Source organism: Rhincodon typus, chromosome 38 (assembly GCF_021869965.1).
Source record: "Rhincodon typus isolate 14 chromosome 38, sRhiTyp1.1, whole genome shotgun sequence".
NCBI lineage: Eukaryota > Metazoa > Chordata > Chondrichthyes > Orectolobiformes > Rhincodontidae > Rhincodon > Rhincodon typus.
In genome coordinates this window covers 3,205,009-3,232,642 of record NC_063369.1, presented here as the reverse complement: position 1 = coordinate 3,232,642, position 27,634 = coordinate 3,205,009, and the positions used below count along the sequence as shown (strand labels likewise).

At 40.2% G+C, this 27,634-nt stretch overlaps 1 protein-coding gene across 1 annotated transcript in view; it reads right to left on the bottom strand.

The window, feature by feature from the left end:
* Positions 1 to 27,634, bottom strand: part of LOC109912552 (voltage-dependent P/Q-type calcium channel subunit alpha-1A-like) — a 547,201-nt gene that overhangs the window by 113,969 nt on the left and 405,598 nt on the right. The window contains exons 33-35 of the mRNA XM_048617794.1: positions 12,397 to 12,513; positions 11,136 to 11,201; positions 157 to 254 (exon numbers count right to left, since the gene is read on the bottom strand). Coding sequence (XP_048473751.1) covers positions 157 to 254; positions 11,136 to 11,201; positions 12,397 to 12,513 — 281 coding nt within the window. The remainder of the gene's footprint in view (positions 1 to 156; positions 255 to 11,135; positions 11,202 to 12,396; positions 12,514 to 27,634) is intronic.

Here is a 27,634-nt window from a genome sequence, read left to right as displayed (position 1 = left end):
ATTGGCTGTGGTACCTTCTATACTATGATAGGGTCCTGTCAATCACTGGCTAGTTTGGGTAAAGAGAGTATTGGAGAAGTGCTCGGTGTTTTTGGAAACTGTACTCCAGCAAATATCAGGAGCAAGTAAGAGACAAATAAAGTTGACATTATTTACCGGAAGAGGAGCATCAGAGCTTGGAAGAATGTTCTGAAGTTGTTGTGGTGATTAATTTCACTGTCTTCATCATCATCAACTGCAATATTTCCAAACACCTGGAAAATCAAACAAGGCTGAGATAGGTACTTTGGAAATCCAAGTACATCACATCCATAGGTTCCCCACTTACCTTTCGGTAAACCATGACAACTCTACTTGAGTGCATCACAATATTCTAAGGATGTTATTAAACTGGAAAGGGTGCAAAAAAGATCTACATGGATGTTACGGAGACCGGAGGGTTTGATTTACAAGGACAGACTGGGACTTTTTCCACAAGGAGTGTAGGAGGCTGAGGGGTGACTTTATAAAGGTTTATAAGGTCATGATGGGCATAGATAAGGTGAATACCCAAAATCTTTTCCCCAGGGTGAGGGATCAAAAACTAGATGACATAGGTTTAAGGTGAGAGGGGAAAGATTTAAAAGGGACCTAAGGGGCAACTTTTTCACACAGAGGGTGGTGCGTATATGGGACGGAGCTTCCAGAGGAAGTGGTAGAGCTGAGAGCAATTACAACATTTAAAAGCCATTTGGACAGCTACATGGATAGGAAAGGTTTAGAGGGAAATAGGCCAAATGCAGGCAATGAGACTAGTTCAGTTTAGGAAACCTAGTTGATATGGATGAGTTCGGCTGAAGGGTCTGTTTCTGTGCTGACTCTATGACTTTATATCCTCTTTACGAGCAGGTTGTAGCATTTTCCCTATAGTAGATGATTGACTAACTGGACATTAGTTTCCTGCTGTCTGTTTTCCTCTTTTCTTGAATATAGAAGTTATGTTTGTTATTTTTCAATCTATTGGGACCTCTTTAGAATCTGGGAAATGCTGGAAAATTATGATCAATGCATTTGATATCTCTGCAGCCACATGTTTTAAGATCAAAGGAAAAATGTCCAATAGGTCCTGAGAATTTATCAGCCTTTAGTTTGAATATTTTTTTCAGTACCCTTTCTCTGGTGACTGCAATTGTTTTCAATTCATCCTGCTCTTTTCGCTCATGATTGCAAGTACTTTTGAGATGTTATTCAGGGTTTCTACAGTGAAGGGAGACACAAGGTATTTGTTCAATGCCTCTGCTATTTGCTTATGGTCCATTATTCAGTCCCCAGACTTACTCTGTAGAGAACTACAAATCACTTTAGTTACCCTTTTCCTTCTTAAATACTTATATGAACTTTACTTTCTGTTTTTGTATTTCTAGCTAGGCTCCCCATAGTCAAATTTCACCCTCTTTTTTTGTTATTCTTTGCCGTTTTTAAAAGTCTGTTTAATCTTCTGATCTACCATTAATATTCATAGAAGTGCACATTTTGTCTTTCAATCTGATACCATTTTTGACTTTCTCAATTAGCAACGGATGGCATATCCTTCTCCTAGAGTCTTGCTTTCTCACCAGTGTGCATCCTTGCCGAGTCTTATGAAATATCTCCTTAGATATCTGCCACTGCATCCTTACTACTTTAGCCAACACTTTGCTCATCATCTTGTAATTATTACTTAAGTACAAAACACAAGTCTTAGACCCACTTTTCTCTTCCATAAACTGAAAGCGAAATTTAATCATGTTATGCCGACTGTTACCTTAAGGCTCCTTTGCTCCAAGGTTATTAATTAATCCTGTCTCATTGCACAGTATTAGATCCAGAATAGCTCACACTTTGGTTGGTTTGAAGATCCGATGCTTGAAGAAACTGTCTCAAAAGCTGTCTATGAACTCAACTCAATCTGATTCACCCAAACAATATGTAGATCGAAAGCACGCATAATTATCTGTATACATTTGTTATTTCTTCCTGGTACCCCATCGTCCAGTGTAGCTACTATTAGGCTATAAGTTATTCCTGCGTATGCCTTTACATCTTTGCTATTTGTTATCTCTACCCAAAATAATTCTGATCTTGATCTTTAGAACTAAGGTCATCTCTCATTATTGTACAAATATCATCCTTAATGAACAGATTTACCTAACCACTTTTTCTATCTTCCTGTCCTTCTAAATTGTCAGGTACCTTTCAATATTAACGTCCCAACTTTGGGCATTTTGTAAGCTAATCTTAGCAATGGCTATCAGCTCATATATATTTCAACTTGAATTGTACATACATTCAAATGCAGAGTCTTAAGTTCGGCATTTTTACTATTTTGAGAACTCCGGCTTTATTTACTGGTGTACTCTTAAGTTTGTATGCTTTGTCCTTTCCCACCATGGTCTGATTATTATTACCCTTAATGTTAACTTGCTCTCTTGCTTCATCCTTTCTCTTCATTTCCCATGTCTTCACTTATGTGATCCCTTAACTTCACTATTCAGTTTAAAGTCTTCTCTATCAGCCTAATATATGATTCATCAGACCACTGGTCCCAGCACAGTTCAGGTGAAGAACAGCCCAATAGTACAGCTCCCACTCACCCCAGTACTGGTACCTGTGCTTTTTTAACCCACACTAATTTCTCCCACATCAGTCTTTAAGCCATACATCTAACTCCCTAATCTTATTTTCTTTATGTTAATTTGTTCATGATTCAGAGGTTGTTACCTTCGAGGTTCTGCTTTATAAGTTAGCTTCTAGCTGCGCGTACAACTTCTATGAATAGGAGCAAGGCTGTAAAACCTTGAAGCTCTTGGACAATTGCAAAGGTTGAGGCTCAGCCACTCCTAACTTTCAATCCCCATATCTGCCTTACATCTGCCTTGCAGTGTCCTGTACCTAAGCATGGATCAAATTAGAAGACTGTAGCTTAGATGTGCGCCTTACTCATGGGACAAAGTGTCCTAGTGACTTTCCTCCTCCCTGATACATTGCAATGGTTGAAGCTCATACTCCAGCTCATTAACTTGGAGGCAAAATTCTCAGGCTGTAATCACACTGCAGACATGCTTTCAATCATACTGGCATTCACAACGGCACCCAAAAGCTGAGCCTTCTTTAATGTGTTTTAAGTAACTAATTATTTCCTAGCTTATTCCATTAGTCTAGGCTATATCTGTGTTCCAGCTCATCCCTATAAACTAGATCATCACTGTTGGCTTGCCCATTGCTCTTGAGCAGCCATCTTGGTAGACAAGCCCATCCCTGTATCTAACCGATCTGTATTGTTTAGACCATCCATTAGACAGGCTTTAATGACTGTCATCATCATTGAAAGGAGAATAGAGACTTGGTCTCTGTTTAGCACAAAGTTTCAGGTCTGCTGCAACAGCTGTGCAATGCCTATACCATTTGGAAAAAAGGAGTTCAAGCAAGTCTGATGTGTTCAGCTACGTAATATATATATAATATATACACACGTAGTCACTAGATGGAAGCAGTGCAATGTATGTCAGACCATGATCTTCTATAAAATTAGACAGACCTGTTCAATATCACTTTTCAGTCACTCAAAATCACCAAAAGTAGATGCTCAACACGGTTTGGGTATTGACACAATTTTTTTTTACCCCATTTTTATTTATTCTGAGTTGTTTGCTTTCAGTTTATCCTATGATACAAGGAGATGTAACATCTCAGACAGAACTACTGAAAACCTGAAAACTCTTAATAAGTTATCCTAATTCAATCATCATTCTTATCTAATTGATTATTTTTATATCATACTATCATTTAGGGCCTACTAGATGGACAATTGAATTAATGCTACAAAATTGATGAAGCAGTCATCCAACCCCTCCACTCAAGTCATCCTAAGGTAAATGCATTTTGCTCTGTCAAACTGAATTCAGCTCTGCAAACATACAAATTAGGAACAGGGGTAGGCCAGTAAGCTCCTGAAATCTGGTCTGCCATCCAATAAGATCATGGCTGATCTGATTATGTCCTCAACTTTATATTCCTGCCTACTCCTGAGTTCTTCCTGCCTCTAACTCTCCATTTTCTTCAGCTAACTATCATAAACCTCCTTCCTAGAAATTGCCGTGTAACTATACATAAAACTCAAAAGTGATTGAATAAATAAATTCATGTTTTGGTCAGAATTCTTTGGCATATTTTCTTAGAAACATTCTGAGACCATTCATCTAGTTAAGGAATATGAGTGCTACAGAATGGTCTAGCACTCATTCAGACTATCATGATAATGAGATGTAGGAGCAGAGGGAGGCCATTTGGCCCATTGAGTTAGCCACACCATGAAACAAGATCATGGTTGATATAATAATTATCAACTCAATTTTTCTCCATAACTCTCCATTCGCTTACTGATTATAAATATGTCCATCTCAGCGCTGAATATTCCTAACGACCAAACCTCAACAGCCTCTATGGTAAAAATTCCACAGATTGGCTACCCAGCTGACAGAAGAAATTCCTCCTCACCACTGACTGAAATTAGCAACCACTTACTCTGAGATCATGCCCTCTGGTTCTAGATATTTCTATAAAGGGAAACAACCTCTCCACATCCACCTGTCAAGCTCTTTCCCAAAAATCTGTTTCAGGATGGTCTCCACTCATTCCACTAAACACCAGTGAGTACAGCCCCATTCTATTCAATCTTTCCTTGTAAGAAAATTCCTCCATACCCAGAATCAGCCTAGTGAATCTTCTCTGGATGTCTCCAACGCCAGTATATCTTTACTTAGGTAAAGGGACCGAAACTATTCATTGGATTCAAGGTGTGGTATAATTAATACTTTGTTTAGATTTTAGAAATACTTGCCCACTTTTATACTCCATTTCCTTTGAATTAAAGTCCAACAGTCAATTTGCATCATTTATTATCCGCTGAACTTGTAAGCTAGTTTTTTGTCATTGGTGCACAAGGACTCCCAAATCCCTTTGTGCTGCAGTTTTCTGCTGTTTTCCTCCTTTTAAATTATATTCAGCTCTTCTATCCTTCCTGCCAAATGCATAACCTCACATTTTCACATACTATATTCCATCTGCCAATTTGTTGCTGACTTGCTTAACCTGCCTATACCCCTCTGTAAACTGTGTCATTCTCACTGCTTGCTTTCCACCTGTTTTTGTGTCATTCGCAAACTTGTCTACAATAAATTCACTTTCCTCATCTAAGTCATTAATATATATTACAAATAATTGTGGCCCTAGAACTGATCCCTGTGGCACTCTGCTAGTTACACACTGACATCCTTGGCATGTCCCCTTATCTCAACTCTCTGTCCCCTATTAAACAACCAATCCCCCCGCTATAACTCCTTAACCTCAGAAGGGTGTCCTCTACTACACTGGTGTGACATTTTCTATTTCCCCATTCCAATCATCTCAAGGCTTACATGAATGGAATTGCAAAAGTATGATCAATTTTGTAACTCTTGGCCCCACCTACCAGAGCTGACTTGAGATTCCCCTGACTGATTTCATGAACAAGTTTTGCAGAGAATAAACGTATGAGCTGCAGAATGTCAGTTGCAATGTAAGCAATGATTTTGCAAATAGGTATTTTGAAGGTTCCCATTTATTATTGCAATTTCATTATGTTTCACCTCTTGTTGATTCCCTCATCCCTGATTGGATGACTGGAGCAGTCCAATCACTTGCAATATTGCTAACAACATGACTGCTTGTTTGATTTTCCAGGTGGCAAGAGTTGATGGCCAAGCTAGAATCAGTTTCTTCCCTTGAGCACAGACAACACAGTGACAATGGAGATTTTCACTCCTATGGTTAAAGCTGAATGTGAATGTCAGTTAGCTTCAATTTGTACTCTGTTTTAACTGGCAGAGCCTGAACATCCTCAACATGACCTACCATAAACCAATTACATTAGAGGATCATTATCATACAATTTATGCATTTTTTAGCATTAACCAAACAATTTCTTCTATATCAAAATGACATTTCATGTATTTATGAATGTCTTAACACATAACCTAAATATAAAACCTCACATTCAAAATCTTAAAAAAATTTGGTTTTGCTACAAATGATGTTATATTAAACAGGAAAGAATGTTCACGGGCAATACTTTTGGTTCAAAGTGCCAGTTTGGTTTAATTGATACTACTCCTGCCATGAAGTCAGAAATCCATGTGTTCAAATTCTCACTTCAGGACCTAAGCAAATGATATCAGCTGGCACAGTTGAAGGAGTCATTCTTCAGTTAAAATATTAAATCAAGGCCATATCTGCCTGCCACTCCATTAATCAGAGAAGAACAAAGGGTTACCTTCATGTCCTCTCCACACTATCCACTTAACTAACATGACCAAGAAATAAGTAATCTGATCATTTATCTCAGTGCTGTTGTGAGGCTTGTTGAATGTAAAATATCAATCATTGGATTTCAAAGTAATTATTTTAATCTTCTTCTTTGGCACTCCCTCAAAGTCAAGATTGACTTGCTTCCACTCTGGGGGTTTGAATTCTACCCTGGCTGATTAGTCCAATCCTGAAACTCCAGACTCTGCCACCAGGCGGGCAGCTGGTGTTTGATGAAGTGGGTGGGTGGGACACTCTGCATTCTCCAAGCTCTTTGCACTGCTTGCACTTCACTTCTACATGCTCGACTTGGTGACGCTCAAAGTAATTGGCACCTTTGCAGATGTTTTTTCTCCAGTTTGTATATTCTGTGGCAAATGATTAACATGTGTCAAAGGTGATGTTGCATTTTTTTAGGAGACTTTCAGGGTGTTCTTATAGCAATCTCTGACCATTGAAGAGCTCAGAGTAGAGCACTTGTTTAGGGAGTCTTGTGTTGGGCATATGGACAATGTGACCTGGCAATCACGGCTGGTTATGTGTGACCAGCGCCTCCATACTGGGGATATTGGCCTGGGGGAGGATACTCACATTGCTCCACCTATCCTGCCAGTGGATTTGCAGGAATTCACAAAGGCAGTGCTGGGGATAACTCTCCAAGGATTTAAGTGTCTGCTGCACATGGCCCATGTTTCTGGAAGATAGACAGCTGCTAAATAGACCATGAGCTTGGTGCTAGGTTTGAGGTTTTGGACTTCAAACACTTTGTTTCTCAGGTATCCAAATGCTGCACTCACACCTTGGAGTCAATATTGCATTTCATTGTCAACATCTGCTGACAGTGAGAGGAGGTTCCTGAGGTTTGGGAAATGATCTACATTGTCCAGAGGGTCATCGTGGATTTTTATAGTCTGGGGGCAGTGTTGTATGGTTGAATCAGGTTAGGAATGGACCTTTGTCTTCTGGATATTTAGTTTGAAGCCCATTTTTTCATATATCTCAGTAAAAATGTCGACAACGGCTTGTAGTTCGGCCTCTGTGTGTGTGCACATGCAGGCATCATCTGTGTACTATAGCTCAATGGCAGAAGTTGGGGTTCTGGCCCGTATGACATTAAAGGTTTAACAGTTTCCCACTCTCTCATTAGGTTAGCTCCAGTCTGACAGGGAGCTTCATGAAGATGTGGTGCAGTGCTGCTGTACTAAGGAAGATGGAGAAAAGCGTTGGTGTGATGACAGAGCAACTGCTTGACCCCAGTTTGTACTTGTACTGGGTCTGTGCTCGATCTGTTAGTGAGGATCACAGCTTGCATGTCATTGTGAAGTAGGTGGAGAATGATGAAAAATTTCTGTAGGCAGCTGAATTTAAGGAGGATAGTCCCCAATCCCTCATGGTTGATAGAGTTGAAGGGTTGTGTGAGATTGAAGAAGGCCAAGTAGAAAAGTTGGTCCTGTTCCCTGAACTTGTCTTGGTTGTGTCTAAGACTGAAAATCCTGTCCATTATACCTCTTCACAGACAGAAGCCATGTTGAGACTCAGTAAGGAGTTCTTCAGCCATTGGGAGGAGGTGGCTGAAAAGAATTCTCACAATGATTTTTCCCACGGTGGATAAAGTCAGAAGTCACACAACACCAGTCCTCACCTGACAACGGAGCAGTGCTTTGAAAGCTTGTGATTTCAAATAAACCTATAACCTGACTTTGTCCACCCCAGTCCAACACCAGCATCTCCACATCATGGCTTTCCCATGGCGGACATTAGGGAAATCCCTCTGTAATTTTCAGTCAGGCCTATCTCCTTTCTTGAAGAAGGTCACAATTACAGGATTGTCTTCTTTCCAGACAAGGCAATGAAGTTGTGGATCCATGTCAAGAATGCCCCTCTGCCATATTTCAGTACTTCAGCAAGGATTCCATCTGTGCCAGAGGCTTCATTGTTTCTCAGTTGTTGCTCAGTTTCTTCGACCTCACAGTGGGTTGGAGGTGCACTGAGATGGTCATGGGCAGTTGAGAACACTTGTACAGAAGACTCCTTTAGGTTGAGATGGTCCTCAAAGTGCTGTCTCTACCAGGCATCTCTGTTTTTGGAGAGCTGGAGTAGGTCATTGGTTAGCTAGACAATAGATGGCTTTGATTGTGCTGAAGAAGCCATACACATCATCGTTGTCGTTGAGTTGCTGAGTCTCCTGTGCTCTTTCCACCCACAATCTATTTGCTAGGTCACCACTTCTTTGTTGCACCTCTGCCTTCTGTCACCTGCAGACTTGTTTCCTCTTGGTCTAGTTTTGCTGGAGATACCATTCCAGGAAAGTCTGGCATGTGTGATCCAGAGATCCTGTATCACTTGATTCTTCTTGTGGAATCAGTCTGGTGTTTCCTGGTCAAGAAGCCAAGCATCTCTATGCAGGTGTTGACTATGGCAGCTTTTAGGGTGGACCAGGCACTGTGAGCACTCTGAGGCTCTGGCACGTTGGTCATTGCTAGATTGGCTATGAGGTACTGCCCATGTAGGTCTTTTTTCTCAGGGTCTTTGAATCCAATATTGAGTCTCCTGCAGCACAGTTTTGTCTTCCACTGCCAGTTTGGGGCTAGTTTGATGGAAATGGTAGAGTGGGTTAGTTGCTGATTGGTCCAGCAGTCATCAGCTCTGGTCGTGGCACTGGTGATGCGGACCATTGCAGTTCCTTGCTTGAATGATGATGTGGTCTATTTAGTGTCAATGTTTGGAACAGGGATGTTACCATGAGGTCTTGTGCTTGTTCCTCTGGCAAAACAAGATGTTTGTTATGACGCGGTTAGGTTTTAGGCACTTGGTCAGGTCAAGAACTCCATTGGAGTTTGCTTTCCCTAAATCTTCCTTGCCTAACACACTTTTCCAAAAGTTTGTCTACCTTCTGACTTTCGCATTGAAGATGCTGAGGAGAATCAACTTGTCTCCCTTCATCATCTGGGACAGTAACTGGTCAAAGATGATGTAGAATGCCTCTTTTGTCTCATCCATTGTGTCTAGGGTCAGAACAAGGCACTGATGTCTGTGATGCACTGCTTTTGGGACAGCGTGAGCCATAGGGTCATGAAGCACTCATGTATCCCTCAGGGAAATTCGTTGCAACATGTGACCATTTCATTTCTTCTGGTTTGCTGTTCTAGAAGAAGGTGTAACTGTCTCCTTGTTCCTAAAGCTTGTCTTCTCCTGTTAGTCATGTCTTGTTCAGGCCGGTGATGTTAATGTTGCAGTGCCAGAGTTCCTGGGCTATGATAGCAGTGCGATGTTCAGGTCTGTCATTGTTGGGAACGTCCATAAGAGTCCTGACATTCCAGGCCCCAAAATTAATTTGGGTGGAGTTGGCGAAAAGAGATGATTGGGGTGGAAGATGCCTGTGCATGAATTCTTTTAACGTGGGGTGGTTTTTGCTGATCAACAGCCACAGTCCCAGCAGAGAGAGAGTGAGTGAGTCAGTGTATGAGTGTGAGAGAGTGTGTGCGTGTGTGTGCGCACGCCGATTACCACCATGGGGGAGGAGGAGACAAAGGCCACGGTGATAGCGACAAAGCAATGGCTGGGTGTCAGACAGGTATCTGAGCCAGAGGCCAGGACACAGACCCGGGCTGCTCGCCAGCCCAAACTCCTGTGGCATCAGATTAAGGATCAAGTCAAAATGGTGCAAAATGAGCGAGGGAAGCCTGGCTTGGTGGAGTTCAGAGATGTGTTGCTGGGGATTTGCCTTGGTTGACCAGATTGGATTTTAAAGTAATTGTTTGACTATGTTTAAGATTGATAGATTCTTTAAACCAGATGTATTAGGGTTACAGATCAGGCATCAACTCATTGAATGGCAGAACAGGCTAAAGAGGCTCTATGAGTTACAGGATGTTGTTTAAAATTTTCTGTTCATAAGTACAGTGTGATATTGCTGCCAAGGTGTGGCAGAGTAGGATGCACTAGCTAAAGGTCCTCTGCTCTACCCATTCTCTTCTTTTTTCTGTTTTCTTAAGTGCTTTTTTAAAAATAAACTTAACTTTTAACTTACTTGAACTTACTCGGAGGGGAATGGAGGAGGTGACTCCTGGACTGGAGGCCGACACGGGAGGTGAATCCCGGCCAGAAGGCCGTCGTGGGGAGGCGAGTCTTGGACTGGAGGCCGTTGCAGGGAGGCAAGGCCTTTGTGGACTGGAGGTGATGTCTTGAGTTTCGAATGCTGGTGTGGTCTGGAGACTTGGCCCGGTGCGGTCTAGAGGCTAGGTAGTGGCACAGACTAGGGCAAAAGGACTGTAAATTGAGTACATTTTATCCTCTTTATTCTTATGCTGGACCTTTATTTATTATTCTTTCAATTGTATCAAATACTTAAGCATCTGTATCTAGGTATCTTTTACCTAAGACGGCGCCATAAGCACCAACGCTGCAAACTTTTCACTGGACTCAATCGAGTGCACATGACAATAAAGCTAATTCAATTCAATTCAATTCAATTGATTTTGTTCTAAATTTTAGAATTGTTGACCTGAAAAGAAACATGCCTTGTTGGAATTTCTAGTTTCTATAAGCTCACTGACAGGCAGCAATTTAAACTTGTGCGACTACTTGCAGCAACACTGAACCTTTGGTATTCCTGCTCAATTTCATAAAATATTTTTCAGTTAAACTGCAGAGGCAGAGGAGAGGACTTATTTTAGATTACTTAATCTGGTGACCCAATCAGAAGATTTTAAAAAGATTTCTGAAGGTTTTGGACATTCTCTCTTCTGAATTATAATGAGAAAATAAATTCTCACCTGCATGCCAATTATGGCGTAAATGAAGAACAGCATTGCGATCAGGAGACAGACATAAGGTAATGCCTGAAAAATAGATTCAATTACCCATTCTATTCAATTATCTAAATGTCTTAAAAATCAAACATTATCCATCACACTGACAAAATATTTGAAGTTTCACAAACATGCTGACAAATTTGTTTTCATCCTGGTGCTGAAAACTATCAGGTGAAATCATATGCTAATATTCTGGTGTTGGGAACAGAACACCTTTAACACTGGCCACATTTTTACCGAGTAGTGCCTTTTGAGTGGGGTTCTTAAGATTTCCAAGGTGACAGCTGGCTTGATAGGCAGATTGACAAACAGTTAGCCTGATAAATGAGAAAGCCTGTTATAAAAGGTAGCTAGAGGATCGCAAGGAGAAGATATCGGGGAGGGGTGTGGATATAGTTAGGAGATCGTGTTGGAAATTGTGGGCACAGACTTTTGGAATGTGGTTGGTGGGACAGATCACAAAGAGGATTGAAGATCATGGAAGTGGGAATTACAGGAGGTAGTTCACAAGGTGCCTTATTAGACCTGGAGGAAATATGCTTTCAGGGCTGCAAATGGACTTATTTGATGGATTCAGCCCTTCACACCCCATCTTTTATCTGTTGAGTTTCCAGGAGCTGGGCAACCTGACTGACAGTAGTTAAGAATAAGTAGAACTTTTGCTAAAGTGGATATAACTTGCCTCCTAGGTGCAAGTTGGTCACTTACCACCCTTGCCTCCTTTGAAACTCAGAGTGGCTGATTTCAGCTGGGTTGGGTTTGGATTCAGATTCCTTAAGAAAAACATTTGTACCAGTTATCTTCCCAACCAATTCATACTCGCTCATTTTAGAATTTAAAATTACCCCATGATGTTAGGGCCAAGTATTTTCAAATAAGATGCAATGTTTTAGCTATAGCGGTAAGGTTGTTCAACTCCAACGCAAGCTCAAAATATGCCTCCCATCAAGAACTCTTGTGTGACATCTCTCCCCAATGAGGAATGTGACCATCTGGATGTACTTTTTTGAGGCAAACTTGTACCCAGTTGGATTAAGACCATTCAACTATTGAGTTCTACATCCAAAGCAAACTTTCATTCTTTCAGCCTGTAGTGGACTTGAACCTAGTTCCTGAAAAGGGAAAGAAACATGTCTAATCTACTACGATGCCTAGTCCCTTTACCAACATACGTTTGATATTTGAGGGACTAATATGAAAACAAAACTGTTACGTGTCTCACCTTAAAAGATTGGACAAACGTCCACAGCAAGATACGGATGGTGTAACCCTGTCTCAGAAGCTTGATAAGTCGAGCAGCGCGGAAGAGCCTTAGAAAGCTCAGGTTGATAATATTTTTCTACAAAAGTGAGGTCAATGAACAAATAGGATAGTTAAAGATGAATGTCTGCTCCTTTCTTGGTTGCATTTGACAAGAATGGCACTAAAAAAGACTCCCAAAAAACAAGTCTGGCCATCATCCAATCATGGAAGAGAATGGGTTTCTTTGTCAAAATATATATAAACGATATGTATATATATTTATAACATAACCAAATGCACTGTTCTTGGACACTAGCAAGCCATAATACGAAGTCTACTTGCACGTAAAATGCATTACATATTCAGAGTTTGCCAACACTCTGCAGAAATGAAATAATTCCTCTTAAAGTTATGATTTACATGTGTAGACTCCAGTAAGCATGCACGGGCACCAACTGCAAAAAGCAAAAAAGTAGTTGCAGTCCTTGCTAAGAACTGTGGGCCAATAATTGGAGCTCCTGAAACATGCAGCAAATGTACATTTCACTAATGCAACAGCTTGACTTCATCAGTGGTATGACCCAGCTATCAAATATCCACTGAATGACAAAGTCAAACAAAAGGTGGGAACACTTAAAATATATATGATCAAAATAAAGCCTTCAATCTAACTGCTGGCTCTTTGTTTACCTTGTCTTTCTTCTTGTTTTTTTAAATTTTGCTCTTACCTAGGATCATGACCATGTTATTACCTGGGCCACTATATTGTTTCTTCATGGTGTTTCTCTAAGTCAAACCCTTTAGCAAACAGTGAAGGAAGGAAAAAGCACCAAGACCATACTGTGACAATTCTTGGGCCGAAATACTCTTGTGGCCTGGTCAACAGGATATATGGTGTTAATGGATGATGCAATACATTATTGGCTAGGACCTACTCCACTGCAGTGACAAATTTTGTAACCAAGGAAAGAAAATTGACACTGGGTATATGATAAATTTATTTTAGTGTGGGTTGCTTATGAAAGACATGTGCAACATCATCATGGATCAGATTCAACTCAAGTCTTAAAAGAAGAAAACAGTAATTCGTTGCTCAAGTTGCCCATTCCTAATATATTTAATAATCTTATTCAAATAATATATTCATTATTTATTTTTTGTTGTTAAGTTGCCGATAGACAATACATACAGTATGTCTTTTTCAGTTTGCTGTTTGTCTGAAGGATTCTTCATAAATCACACATGGGCATCTCAAAATTTCCATCACCCTTATTAGGATGTGAAACATTAGTCATACACATGCACAATTCTAGATGCATCAATGACTAAACACAAGGAAAGGGCTGAAAGCAGGGAGTGAGTTCCACAGGATTGAACCAGAGACACAAGCCAAAACATTTTGTTTGGACTCTAAAGATCTGAAAATTCATCTATTTGAAACTAAGATGTACCTGTGAAACTTTGTGCTGCATTTTCAGTACCTATGGTCAAATCCTTTCGGTTATAATGTAAGTCCATTACTTTTGGGGATCTGATTATTGAAAGAAGGACTTGGTGATAGAGGAGATGGCATTGACATTGAAAGGTAAGTTGGAGAGTTGACAAGTGGATTTTAGAAGGGAGGAGCTGACATTTGAGAATCAATAAAGTGATTGAGAATCATCCAATAGAGTATGATGGTCCCTGAAAGACTACAACCTTATTATTGAGTTAAATATTTTAAAAAGATGTCTAATGTAGAATATAAAAAATTATATTCTGGAGTTTTTTTTTGGAGGACAAAGTGAACTGTTGCTGAACCTTACTCTGCAAATTTAATAAGCTTTAATGAGATTTCACTATGCAATAGATAAAACAATATAAGCCACCACCTGTTGCACCAAGTAGACTTTTCATCATTACTAATTAAATAATTAAGGGAACCGATTTTGAAGTATTGCAAGGGGAGCATTGAGGTGAATGAAGAGGAGGGTGGGGGCCACAACAAAATCCGAAGCCATGCCAAAAAACACAATGCAAGAAAGCAGCAGCAATTCACAATTCAGTGCTACATGGCATGCAAAGGGTACTTAGTTTGTGTATGCATTAGGCTCAAAAAAATTACAAACCAACCGTGGTCTATATGTAGATGTTGTTGATGGATGATTGTAATTGGATTGCATTGGGATTGATTTGCAACCAGTTTTAAAATTAGTTGGCATGGACACACAGACGGATACATGGATGGACACATGAATTTCATAGTGCATTTTGATTGGATGAATTATTTCAGAAGGCGTTGTGCCAATAAAGCACAGATTAAAGACAGCATGTGAAAAGACAAAACAAGAAATACATCAATCATTAATCAGCAGTTTGTTCTCTTTTAACATCAATGATCTATGTCAAAATACAATAGTGATAGACTGGTTCAGACAGGAATGGTGCACTCTGGCTGTACATTTCAATCAGGAAAGTGCAATGAACTATATGTGCATATACGCAACTTATGGTTTGCACCCTGCTTCTTTGCTTTTGCATTTTACATCACTATTTTCACCAGATGCTTGCGATGTAATTATACAAAAAGTGGCATTTTGCAGTGATTTTTGTGATTTTGTTTGTTCTCTTTCTAACTTGAGTAAGAATAATGGGCTGGATTTTCCAAGGAGTAGCAATCTCACACAGATTGCCACAATACCCTTTCTTTTTTAACGAACAAAAGATTCCAATCAGGGCTCCTTTAGAAACCTGGAGCCATAATTCCATTCTCACAGTTCTCTTACAGCACAGAAATATTGGGAAAGGCAAACTATGTCCCCTTTTCATAGCAGTCAGCTACCATACTCTGAAACTTAATGGTCCAGAATCACAAGCAGTCACTTTGACAGCTGCTATCAAATGATAAGTACATGATGCAAATGTTAGATTCGGGTCCTCGGAGGGTGGAGTGCCAAATGGGTCAAGCTTCTAGGGTTTCAGGTAGGACAGTTCACCAGGTCAGTACAAGGTAGGGTACTGGGGGTTGGAATGCCAGGTGGGATACCAATCAGTAGCGTAAGGGGTAGATTGTCAAGAGGGTAGTGTGCTGAATTGGTGGAGTCCCAGGATGCAAAAAAATGGTAAAAGGAGGCCAGCCAGGTGAGGCAATGTTTAGGGTGGGTTGATGTGGGTTGGAGAGGGAGGGTGGATGTCAGTACGGCAGCAGGAGACCTTGTCTTGAATGGGAAGAGGGTGGTGGCAGATTGGGTCTGGAGCAGGTCCAGAATGGAGGAAGAGACCATTGGGTCCATGCGGTGTAGGGTGTTGGGTTGTGAAGATATGGGAGAGAGGGTGGTGTCAGGTTAGGGTCTGGGATTGTAAGTGCCTGGAGTAGGGTACTTTCTTTTATTATTCATTCATGGGATGACAGTGTTGCTGGTTAAGCCATAATTTATTGTCCATCCCCAATTGCTCACTGGGCAAGTTAAGAGTTGGTGATGTGTGTGGTAAGTATGGGGTCAGTTGAACAGTTACTCAGAAATTAGACTATGTATTTAATAGTCTAAGTTTTTCTGAATAACTGCCATACTTAATTTCATTCGAACCCTTTGAATTCTTGGATTTAAATGGAGACTTTAGGAGGGTTTCAAGTATAGGGATATTGCGTGGCAGAGCTTTAAATTTCCTGGGCAATTCTTCAGAGTCTGCTACAATGGGAACTCTGCAGGGTCCTCATGTTCAACTCCCATATATGCTGGAATAACGACTGTCTGGCCATCAGAAAATCCAGGACAATGGGAAAAAATTCCAATTTATAGGATTGAAAAGAAAGAGCTCAAAATGAACATCAGATGTTGAGAGGGCACTGGCAACATTCCAGAGAGGTGTTAAAACAGTTGGATTGTTTTGGAGGTCCTGCATACTATTGTGTCTAACAATACAGAGATCACTAATAAACATTTGATTTAGATCCTAACACCCATTACTATAGCAAAACCAATTCCCGTTGGAGTTTTTGGTTTCTGCACAACACCCAAGTGACTGGAGCAATCTTTCACTATATAACAACAATCAGGCATCTAGCAAAAGTCCATATTGGATGTTTTCCATCCTCCACTGTAATGTGCAAAGCAGTAATAATTGAACAGAAGTTTGGCAAATGGCCTCTTTGAATCAACAAACCCAAGATACAAACATACAGTAGGGTTATTTAAACAATGTGTCATTTTTGTACAATTATTGCATGGTTCTTCACTCTCCCAAATACTTTCCATTAAGGCACCAACTCTTTATGTTTAAGGCTTTCACCTGTTAGCTATATGAGTACTTACGATGGAAAGAAAATGAGAATATCCAAAGTGTTTTGATCCATAACAGTACATAACAGCGCTATTCTCTGTTTCTGCCATTCTCCTATGTTAAACAGGACCAGGCAAGTTTACTTCTTCCTGTTATAAAATATCCTATTTTACAAAATTCCATATGTTAAATCCTATTTTTAATTTGTCAGAATTTATACATCATGACCACTTTGATCCATCGATGCAGAAAATTTGTAATTTCTTTTAAATGGCTGTGGAATCAGTAATTGGCTTTAAGAATGCTTGGAAAAGAGCAAGCATCAATTGAAAGGGTTTAATTGTATTTTTCTTCAATAATAAAAATACTTGTCCATTTGATCTAGTGACATTTGATCTTGAAAATAGTACCAACAAAAAGCTAAGCAAACGTCATTAGGTTGCTTTGAAGTTTTGGTAAAGATCTATAGTTCGGGTTGTGGGTGACATATATATCTAATTCTATATGTTTGTTGATTGCGTTGCAGGTGGAGAACCATGCCTCTAGGAATTCCCACGTGTGTCTATTTTTAGTTTGGGCTGTTATGGTTTATACTATGGTATATAACCATATACAAACCCATACATTCTCCATATACAAACCCATACAGATCAAAACCGGAAATGACACTACTCGCCACAACGGACCAGACAGTATAAATTCCAAGCAGAGTAGAATAACAACGCTTCATCGGAGGCCATACTGATGATGTCACTTAGCACGGTGACGAAACATCTGAACGAGAACAAGCCAGTTCGGCGAGCAAGTCAATAACCTCATTAAGTTGCTAGACATAAAGGAGAGCTGCAGACACAAAGGAAAACTACAAGAAGACCTGAGGGTGAAGATGATCAGCACACAGATGCTGACACAAAAAGAACACAGAGATACAAGAAAAGAAGCATAGAGATTTCTTTTGGGGAGAAGAAGTAAATCACTCACAGGAAAAAGTTTGGCTTGGCAGAAGAGGAGACAGAAGCTCTTCTGCAAGTGAGCTAAAGAGCTCCAGCCTGGTTACACTTTTTTTTTCTCAGAAGTTGACAAACTATGAACGAGATGATCAGCTATAAAGGAACTCTGAAACGCCACACCATCAGGACTGTTGTGACCTCAGGGTGACAGGCTTCATAGAAGCAAGCCGTGCTGATGATAATTGCACCCATGCAAGTCAGAGCTGGAAACTGTTGTTAAATAGGATTCATGGCTTAAGATGCAAAAATAAAGAATAGCACATTGCAGAACTGTGTAGCTACGTAATACCAACCATGCTGAAGGAAAATGCTCGTGGTTGTGCAATATGGATCTTACTTGTATTGATTACTTAAAATGAAATTTAGGCTTTGTACTTTAAAGTATTGTTTGCCTGTTAACTCATGTTGATTTTGAGTCATGAAGAAAAAAAATGTACAAAATATGGAAATTGTTGCTCGTTTCTTCATTCAACGATCATTCAATAAATTTGAGTATTCTGGTTTTCAGGTCTCCCATGGAGGTCCTAACAACATTCACGAATTTTATTCTTATTTTCTTTATACATATCAGAGAAGGTTGCTGAAGAGAACAGATCTTCCTTACTGTTGGAGATCAGTAGGTATCGAAAGGAAAATAGTTATGAATTGAGTAATCAGATCTGTATCTGAAAAGAATATTCTTTATGGGCTAAATGGCTTTTTTGTTCTGATTTTTGTTAGGTTCTTATACCTTTTAATAATAATTGAACAATAACTTAAACCATGTTTCTTGGTGGCTCAGAATTAGCATGGCTACTAGACTTTGGAGATTACTCAGTATTTCTTTGTAATTTGGGGTCGTGAAAATTACAAAACTAAGATCAGTAAAGCAAGGGCCTTCTTCTGTGCCCTACTTAAGCGAATGCTTTTGGCTGATGTTGATTCATCATGGTCAGTTTCAGATGAAGAATTACAGCAGGAAGCAGATCTCGTTTCTCAAATGAAAGTGTAGCATTTTTGAACTGATACTGACAGATGTCAATTAGCGCAGTTCACAACTCATATACATGCTGAAACAGTATAAAGTGTTGGTTAGGCCAGAGCTGGACTACTGTGAGTAGTTCTGGAATTCACATTCAGGAATGATATAATTGCACTGGAGAGGGTGTACAGGAGATTTACCAAGATGTTGCCTTGGCTGGACAGGTTCAGTTATGAAGAGAGAATGGATAGACTAGGGTTGATTTCTTTGGAGACTCAGAAGACTGAGTTAGGGACATGATTGAGATGCATAAGATTATGAGAAGGATAGACAGGGTAGATGGGAAGAAACTTTTCATCTTGATGAAGGGATCAATGACCAGAGGGCATAGATTTAAAGTGAGGGGCAGGAGATTTAGAGGGGACATGAAGAAAAAAAATTTCACCAAGGTGGTTGGAATCTGAAACTCACTATTTGTCAGGGTGATAGAGTCAGAAAGCTATTGGCCAAGTGCTGGAAAATGGGAATAGTATAATTATGTGATTGTTTTTGAACAGCGCAGACTTAATGGGTCAAAGGGCCTTTTTCTGTGTGTTAGACTTTGATGACTATGGCTCTATCACACAGTTCCATTCCATATGGCAATCTGTCCTACTGATCATAAGAACATAGGAAGAGGAGTAGGCTATAGGCTAGGAGTAAGCCCATCGAGCCTGCCTTTTCATGTAATACGATCATGGTTAATCGAACACTTCAGTGCCTTTTACCTATCCCATTCTTATAATCCTGTATGACATTTCAAAATAGAAAGTTGTCAATCTCTACCTTAAACTTGCTTAAAGAATGAGCTTCTAAAGCCCTCTGTGGTAGAGAATTCCACAAGTTAATAATCCTTGCAGTTAAGAAACAAATTCTGCTGATCTTGGGTTTCTGAAGTTAATTCGGGAGAGTCAGCAGAAATTCATCCCAAGGAAGAAGAAATACATTAAGGGGAGGATGAGGCAACCATGGCTGACAAGGGAAGTCACGGACAACATAAAAGCAAAAGAAAAAGCATATAATGTGGTGAAGATTAGTGGGAAACCAGAGGATCAGGAAACGTTTAAAAACCAGCAGAGGATGACCAAAAAAGCAATAAGTGGGGAGAAGATGAAATATGAGAGTTCGCCAGCCAGTAATATAAAAGAATATTACAAGAGCTTTTTTTCAGACATCTAAAAGGTAAGAGAGGATAAGAGTTGACATTGGGATGCTGTAAAATGAGGCTGGAGAAGTAGTGGTGGGGAACAGTAGCAGAGGGACGGAATAGTACTTGATATCAGTTTCATAGTGGAAGACACCAGCAACATACCAGAAATTCAAGAAAGTCTTTTGGGGGGGGGGGGGGGTGGGTGGGGATGGGTGGGGGTGGTGGTGCAGAGGTAAACATACTGACCATCACTAAGAAGGCAGTGCTGGGGAAGCTGAACAGTCAGAAGGCAGGTAAATCACCTGGATCGGATGGACGCATCCCAGAATTCTGAAGGAGGTAGCTGAGGAGATTGTAGAGGCATTGGTGATGATGTTTCAGGAATCACTGGAGTTAGCTTGGATCCCAGAGAGCTAGAAAATGGCTAATGTAACACCTCTTTATAAAAGGGGTGGGAGGCAGAAGAAAGGAAACCATAGGCAGTTAGCCTGACCTCCGTTGTTGCATAGATTTCCTTACTTCACATATTCTACACTATTCTATAATTACAGTAATGTTTAACTTTTAACATTGTTCTTTCTTTCTACCTTGTTCTGTACCAAGATACTTGTACCTAAGATGGTGCCCTGCGTGGTGACGTTATACACTTTTCACTGTACTCCTGTACTTTTGCACTTGAGTACATGTGACAATAAAATCCAAATCAAAATCAAATCAAAAATGAGATTTGAAAGTCCATTATGAAGGATGAGATTGCAGAGTAGTTGGAAGTGCATGGTAAAATAGGGCAAATCAACATGGCTTCATGCAACATGGAGGTCATGCCTGACTAATCTGTTAGAGTTTCTTGAGAAGATAATGAGCAGGGTAGACAAACCCAGCGGACGTGACAAGGTGCCACGCAGGAGACTGTTAAATAAGAGCTCATGGTGTTGTGGGCAAGTCACTGGCATTGACAGAGGATTGGCTGATGGCAGAAGGCAGACAGTAGGGATAAAGCAGTCTTGTTCAGGATTGCAGCCAGCGTCTAGTGGAGTTCCGCAGGGGCCAGTGTTGGGATCACAACTTTTTGTGTTATACATTAATGATCTGGACGAAGGAACTGAGGGCATTGTTACTAAACTTGCAGAAGACACAAAGACAGGTGGAGGGACAAGTAGTGTTGGGGAAGCTGGGAGGCTACAGAAGGAACTTGGACATGCTAGGCTTACAGGAAATGATGAGGCAGAAGGAATACACTGTGGAAAAATGTGAGATTATACATTTCAGTTGGAAGTACAAAGTTGTAGGCTATTTTCTAAATGGGGAAAGGCTTCAGAAATCTGAAGCGCAAAGGGACTGGGAGTCCTAATTCAGGATTCTCTTAAGGTTCACATGCAGGTTCAGCTGGTGGTGAGAAAGACAAATGGCACTGCCAGTATTCATGTTGAGGGGGCTAGAATACAAGAGCAGAGATGTATTGCTGAGGCTGTATAAGGCTCTGGTCAGACCCCATTTGGAATATTGTGAGCAGTTTTGGGCCCTGTATCTAATGAAGGCTGTATTGGTGTTGGAGTGGGTCCAGAGGATGTTAACAAGAATGATCCTGGGGTTGAAGAGCTTGTCATATGAGGAGCAGTTCGGGACTCTGTATCTGTACCCTGTGGAGTTTAGAAGGATGAGGGGAAGCAGATTGAAATTTACAGAATACTGACATGCCTGAATACAGTAAACATGGAGAAGATGTTTCCACCAGTAGGAGAGACTAGGATCTGGGAGCACAGCCGCAGGGTGAAGGGATGACTCTTCAGAACTGAGATGAGGAGGAATTTCTTCAGCCAGAGGGTGGGGAATCTGTGGAACTCATTGTCACAGAGTACTGTGGAGGCCAATTCATTGAGTGTGGTTAAGACAGAGATGGATAGGTTTTTGATTAGTGAGGACTTCAAGGGTCACGGGGAGAAGGCAGGAGAATGGGGTTGAGAATCATATCAGCCATGACTGAATGGTGGAATAGACTTGATAGGATGTTGCCAGGTTTGGAGGGTTTGAGCTACAGGGAGAAGCTGAATAGGCTGGGGCTATTTTCCCTGGAGCATCGGAGACTGAGGGGTGACTTATAGAGGTTTATAAAATCATGATGGGCTTGGATAGGGTGAATAGCCAAGGTCTTTTTCCCAGGGTAGGGGAGTCGAAAACTAGATGGCATAGGTTTAAGGTGCGAGGGGAAAGATTTAAAAGGGACCTAAGGGACAACTTTTTCACACAGAACCTGGTGCGTGTATGGAATCAGCAGCTAGAGGAAGTGGTGGAGGCTGGTACATGTACAGCTTTTAAAAAGGTATCTAGATGGGTACATCAATAGGAAGGGTTTAGAAGGATACAGGCAAAATGGGACTGGATGAATTTAGGATATCTGGTCAGCATGGATGCGTTGGACAAAAAGGTCTGTTTCAGTGCTGTACATCTCTATGAGTCTATAAGGAGACTAAAACCATATACAGTACTCTACGTTGATTACTGCCTAGTGAAGATTGGACCACTGAAGGTACAGGAATCCCTCACTTAACATCATTTACTGGTCCCCAGGAAAGGCGATATTATGCAAAACATGTCTGAGACTTGTAAATCTCTCCAAAGATTCCCTGTTCCAAGACCCAGCTCTTGAAGGTTCAACTTGGGAGTTATGCAGTAATATCCATGCTTATGATGGAATTAATCCAAAACAGTAGTAATGCAACGAGAACACAGGATTTTAACTGAAGTATGATGTTAACTTGAAAGTATATCGTTTGGGATGACACTCTATGGTGTGAAATAACTTTTTAAGATGCAATGGAGGTGCAACTTTCTTTGTGGGAGTTGAAGGAGCACTGTTGCTCCCTCAAAGGCAAATCCTTTATATTCCTGGAAAGCCCCTCTTATTCTTCTCACTAGGTGAAGAGTCACTTCAGTCTGACCAGGCATCTATGGCAGATTAGCTGCTCAAGCTACTCCATTGGGATCCTTTGACCTGATAAGATTCTGTTTAGCATTCCAACGGAAAGCCCCATTTCTCTGCTGCCGAGTCTAGTGGGATCCATTGGGGCAGAAAGAGAAGTAGAGACATTGTATTTTAATCGATCATCCATTTCTCTGCTGCCCTGCTTGCAGTATTTCAGAGGGCAGCAAATGCTGACAAATAAAGCAATCATTCTAGACACTAAACAACCTGTTTACTAGCACTAATAAATTATAAGCATAAAAAATTAAGTACATTAGAAATAACTGCTGCAGTATCCTAAATTAAAGTGTTCCACAGATTGAAGAATCATATTAATGATCAAAACCAGCAACTATCTGTTCCAAAAACAGAAGTTGCTGGAAAAGCTCAGCAGGTCTGGCAGCATCAGTGAAGAAAAAATCAGAGTTAACGTTTCGGGTCCGGAGACTTTTTCAACTAGTTTTTATAGTTAACATCACAATGTGAAAAACAAGCCATAGTGTTTGGAAATATAATGTTTTAATGGAGTAGTAGTGCATGTTTTAAGAGACAGTTTATTTTTAGGAACCATAAATACAAGGTACAATTCTGAAAGGGTGTCGGAATAGATGGACTTGTGGTTATGTGTGCAAAAATAATTGGGAATGGCAGGATGCATTGAGAGAGCAATTAATAAGGCATACAGGATCCTGGAATTCATAGAGGCATTGAGTACACGAGATTATAGTGAACATACAGGTTCAACCACTACTGGATATTGTCCAATTCTAGGCAGCACAATTTAGGATAGATGTGAACGCATCAGAGAAGGTGTAGGTAAGATTTACAAGAGTACATTACATTTCAAGAAGGATAAAAAGCCGAAGTGTTAAGCAAGAGAAGGAGCTTTATTATACAAGATGTTTATTCTGCCAGGCAGTAAGGTTATGCTGAGTTGTTTCTTTCCAAATCGGCTGATGATGTCATCATGACGAAACATGATCAGACTGTTAAAGCGACAGCCACTTATGTAAACACACAACAGAGCAGTCTCACCTATTAGGGACTTCTGATTTGAATCCAGATTGGAAAACAAAAAAAATTGGAATTGATTTGCTTAAAGAAAGGAGATTGAGAAGAGATTTGATAGAAATGTGCAACGTTACAAGGAGTCTAGGCAGAGTAGGAGAGACTGTTTCCATTGGTGGAAGGTTCAAGAACCAGAAGACAACACTTGAAAGTAAATGGCAATATGACCAAAGACATTATACTTCTTTTTAAACACAGTGAGTAGCTAGGCTTTGGACAGCAATGCCATTGATTGTAATGGAGGCAGATTCAATCATGGCTTTCAAAACAGAATTGCATAAATCTCCGGTAAAAAAGCATTTGCACAGATATAGGGAAAAGATGAATGAGTAGGACAAGGTCAGTTGCTTTCACAGAGAGTTAGCACGGGCTGCACAGTCACCTAGGATTCTAACAGACATTTCAAAATTCCTTCCCTCAATAATTTCATGGATTTTGTATGTAAATTTACACAAATCATCTTTTGAAGACATTAATAGCTTACTGAATGTGGTTCCATAGGCACTAGCTGCCCTTGGTATCTTGCCTAAGTAGCCTCTCTTCATCAGAGTCGAGATGATAGGTGCCTTTCATGTATTATACTGTAGAGTGTACTTTAAAAGTATATTCCTCTGTTGAAGACTGTTCTTAGGAACTGAAAAGATTCACTTATCAACTAACAGTAGCTTACAATGTCACAATGATTAACATCAATTGCCATTCCTGAATTCGTTCCGAAAACTTTACATACAGTATCCTAGAGGGATATTTACTTGTTACCTATTCCACAAAAGCAAAAAGTGACATTGCACAAGATTAGAACACCATTGGACCCTCTGAGCGGATATGCAACATTGTGATAGCTTTGCAAACCACACCAACATGAAATTTTTAAGGGCATGGTTTGGAACAAATCTTTCAATTTATTATAGTAAGAATGGCAACAGACCCCATGATCACTCCCAATGGGCATACTACTCTTATATCGACCCTTTCAAATTTCTGCTTTGAGAATGGCAAAGTTTCTCTTGCTGTAGAGACATAAGTAGTGTTCCAAGGTATTTAATCTTGCTATCAAATAAAGGAATACACTGTTAGTGCATACCAACACGTATGATTTAAATTCAGCCTAAATCCAAAATTTGAGCAAGACCCAACATGGAAGCCGAGCAGTGCATGACTTCTTGGAGAAGTGATCACACTTTGCTGAGATCCGCAGTCAGTTTGCACTCCATTAAGTCAGTTTCGGTGCAAATACAACACAGATACTAAATTTGTACTATGAATGAATCGAAAGATAATTCTGTGAATTTATAAGATAAATAGTGATCAAAGCCTTCACTCAAAAACAAGGCAACTCAATTTTGAAATTAAACCTAAACTGGTTAAAATATCTTCACACAAATGGTTGATAGAATGTTTAAAGCACCAATAGGAGCTAATACAGAATCAAATAGGTTTTAAGACAGTTATAGATAACTACTTGAATCATGAGTTAAGGAATGTGGAGAAAGATTAATGAATTCGAATAAAATATTGAAGAACTGCCATAGCTAGCAAAAATGGCACAGCAGCATTTGTAGGCCAAGTGACTTACTCTTGTTCATTTAAATTTAAGGTAATTTCTGTTGTCAAACAAAATTGGGAAATTTTCACAAAAGCACCTGAGATTCACTTGTCCTGCAGGTCTTAGGTACAAAAAGGAATATTTGACTGTTTATCAATTTAAATGACTGCATTTTCAATGAAAACAAATATCACACTTAATGTTGTCACAGAAGCACTTTGCTGTCTGTTCAGGCACAGTGTACATTAGGGATAGTACTCAAGTTCTTCTACATTATCCCAGCAATCTATCTTCATTTCCAATCTCAAGGCAATACATTGCATAGTACAGCATTGTTACATTTCCACCGCTCACACACAGTGTATTTCTGAGGAAAAGTTGCCAATTTGTTCTGATTGTTATGATAGTCCAGCACAAACCAAAGAGAAAAAAAAAGAACTGAAGGATCTACATTCAAAACTGTAAACGATAAAGTTAGATTTAAATATTTGGTTCCGTGCATTTCTATCTGGTCTCTGGCCACATTTCAATCTCTTTAAACATAACAGATACAAAAAACTTGCTGGGTGTATCCTTTCCTATACCAAGTCCTATTCATCCAACATTTCTATCATTGCTAACCTGTATCAAGCCCTAGTTCTCTAATGCCTCCAACTTAAATCCTTGCTTTTGTGTTTAATTCCTTCTCTCTTCTCCCCAGAGCTCCTTTATTGCAATGCTATCTTGTCAAATTTTGTGGCTTTGATTCTGTTCTCTAGCTCATTCCCACTGTCCTTTTGCCCACGACCCCTTGCCTTACATTACCCCAATTCTACACTCTGTGATTTTCTTGTAAAATATAGAATTGATTGCAAAGAACTATCAATTTCACCCTGCATCCCTGTTCTTTCCCCATAGCCCCAGCTTTTGGGAAAGGAGTTTCAGGATTTTGACCAGCAACAATGAAGAAATATAAATATAGTTCCAAGACAGGGTGGTGTGTCGCTTAGAGGGAAATTTGCAGGAGGTGATGTTTGCAATTGTCTGCTATTCTTGTTCTTCCAGGCGCTAGGGGTCATCTGTTGGAAGGTGTTGTTAAAGGAGCCTTAGTCTGGGGACATGAGCTCAAATCCCAAATGGCAGCTGGCTGGAACTTCAATGAAAAGATATGGAATTAAACTTAATCATTGTCAGTAATAGTGACTTCCCTAATGCTCCTCAAAAGGCTGCCATAGTATCTATATGATAATGATGACAATAATGGAGGATTCAGTGATGGTAATGCCATTGTATGTCAAGGGGAGATGGTTGGATTCTTTCTTGTGGAAGATGGTTGTTGCCTGGCACTTGTCTAGGATAAACGTTACTTATCATTTATTAGCTCAAGCTTTAATATGTTCAGGTTTTACCATTGAGTTGGAATGTTACAGTATCTGAGGAGTGACAAATGTTGCTGAATATTAATCTCCCCATTTACGAACTTATGATGGAAGGAAGGTCATTGATCAAGCAGCCAAAGCCAAACTGGGCCTAGGATGCTACCCTGAAGAACTCCTGCAATTAAGTCACAGGACTGAGATGATGAACTCCAACAACCTCAACCACCTTCCTCTGTGCTGGATAGTACACTAATCAATGGGGATGTTCCCTCCTGATTCCCATTTACTTCACTTTTGCTGGGGTTCCTTAATGCCACACTAAGTCAAATGTTACCTGGATGTCCAGGGCAGTCACTTTCATCTCATGTATTCAGTTCGTTTGTCCATAAAAGTTTTGAGGAGATTTGTAGCTCGGGTTGTGGAGGAGGTTGTAGACTTGCTCACTGAGCCGGTGTGTTTGATTGCAGGTGTTTTGTCCCCCTGCCAGGTAACATCGTCAGTGTGCTTCCGGTGAAGCGTTGGTGTTCTGTCCCGCTTGTTACTTATATACTGCAGTTTGCTGAAATGGTTGGCTTCACTTCATATTCTGTTTTTCAGTGGTCTGTATATTGGATCCAGTTCAACTTGTTCGGTCGGAATGCCAGACCTCCAGGAATTCCCTGGTATGTCTCTGTTTGGCTTGTGCTATTATGGATGTGTCATCCCAGTCAAATTCGTGTCCTTCTTTGTCTGTGTGTATTGAGACCAGTAAGAATTGGTCGTCTCTCTTGGTGGCTAGTTGGTATTCGTGTATCCTTATTGTCAATTTTCTTCTAGTTTGGCCTATGTAATATTTCTCACAATCATTGCATGGTATTTTGCAGT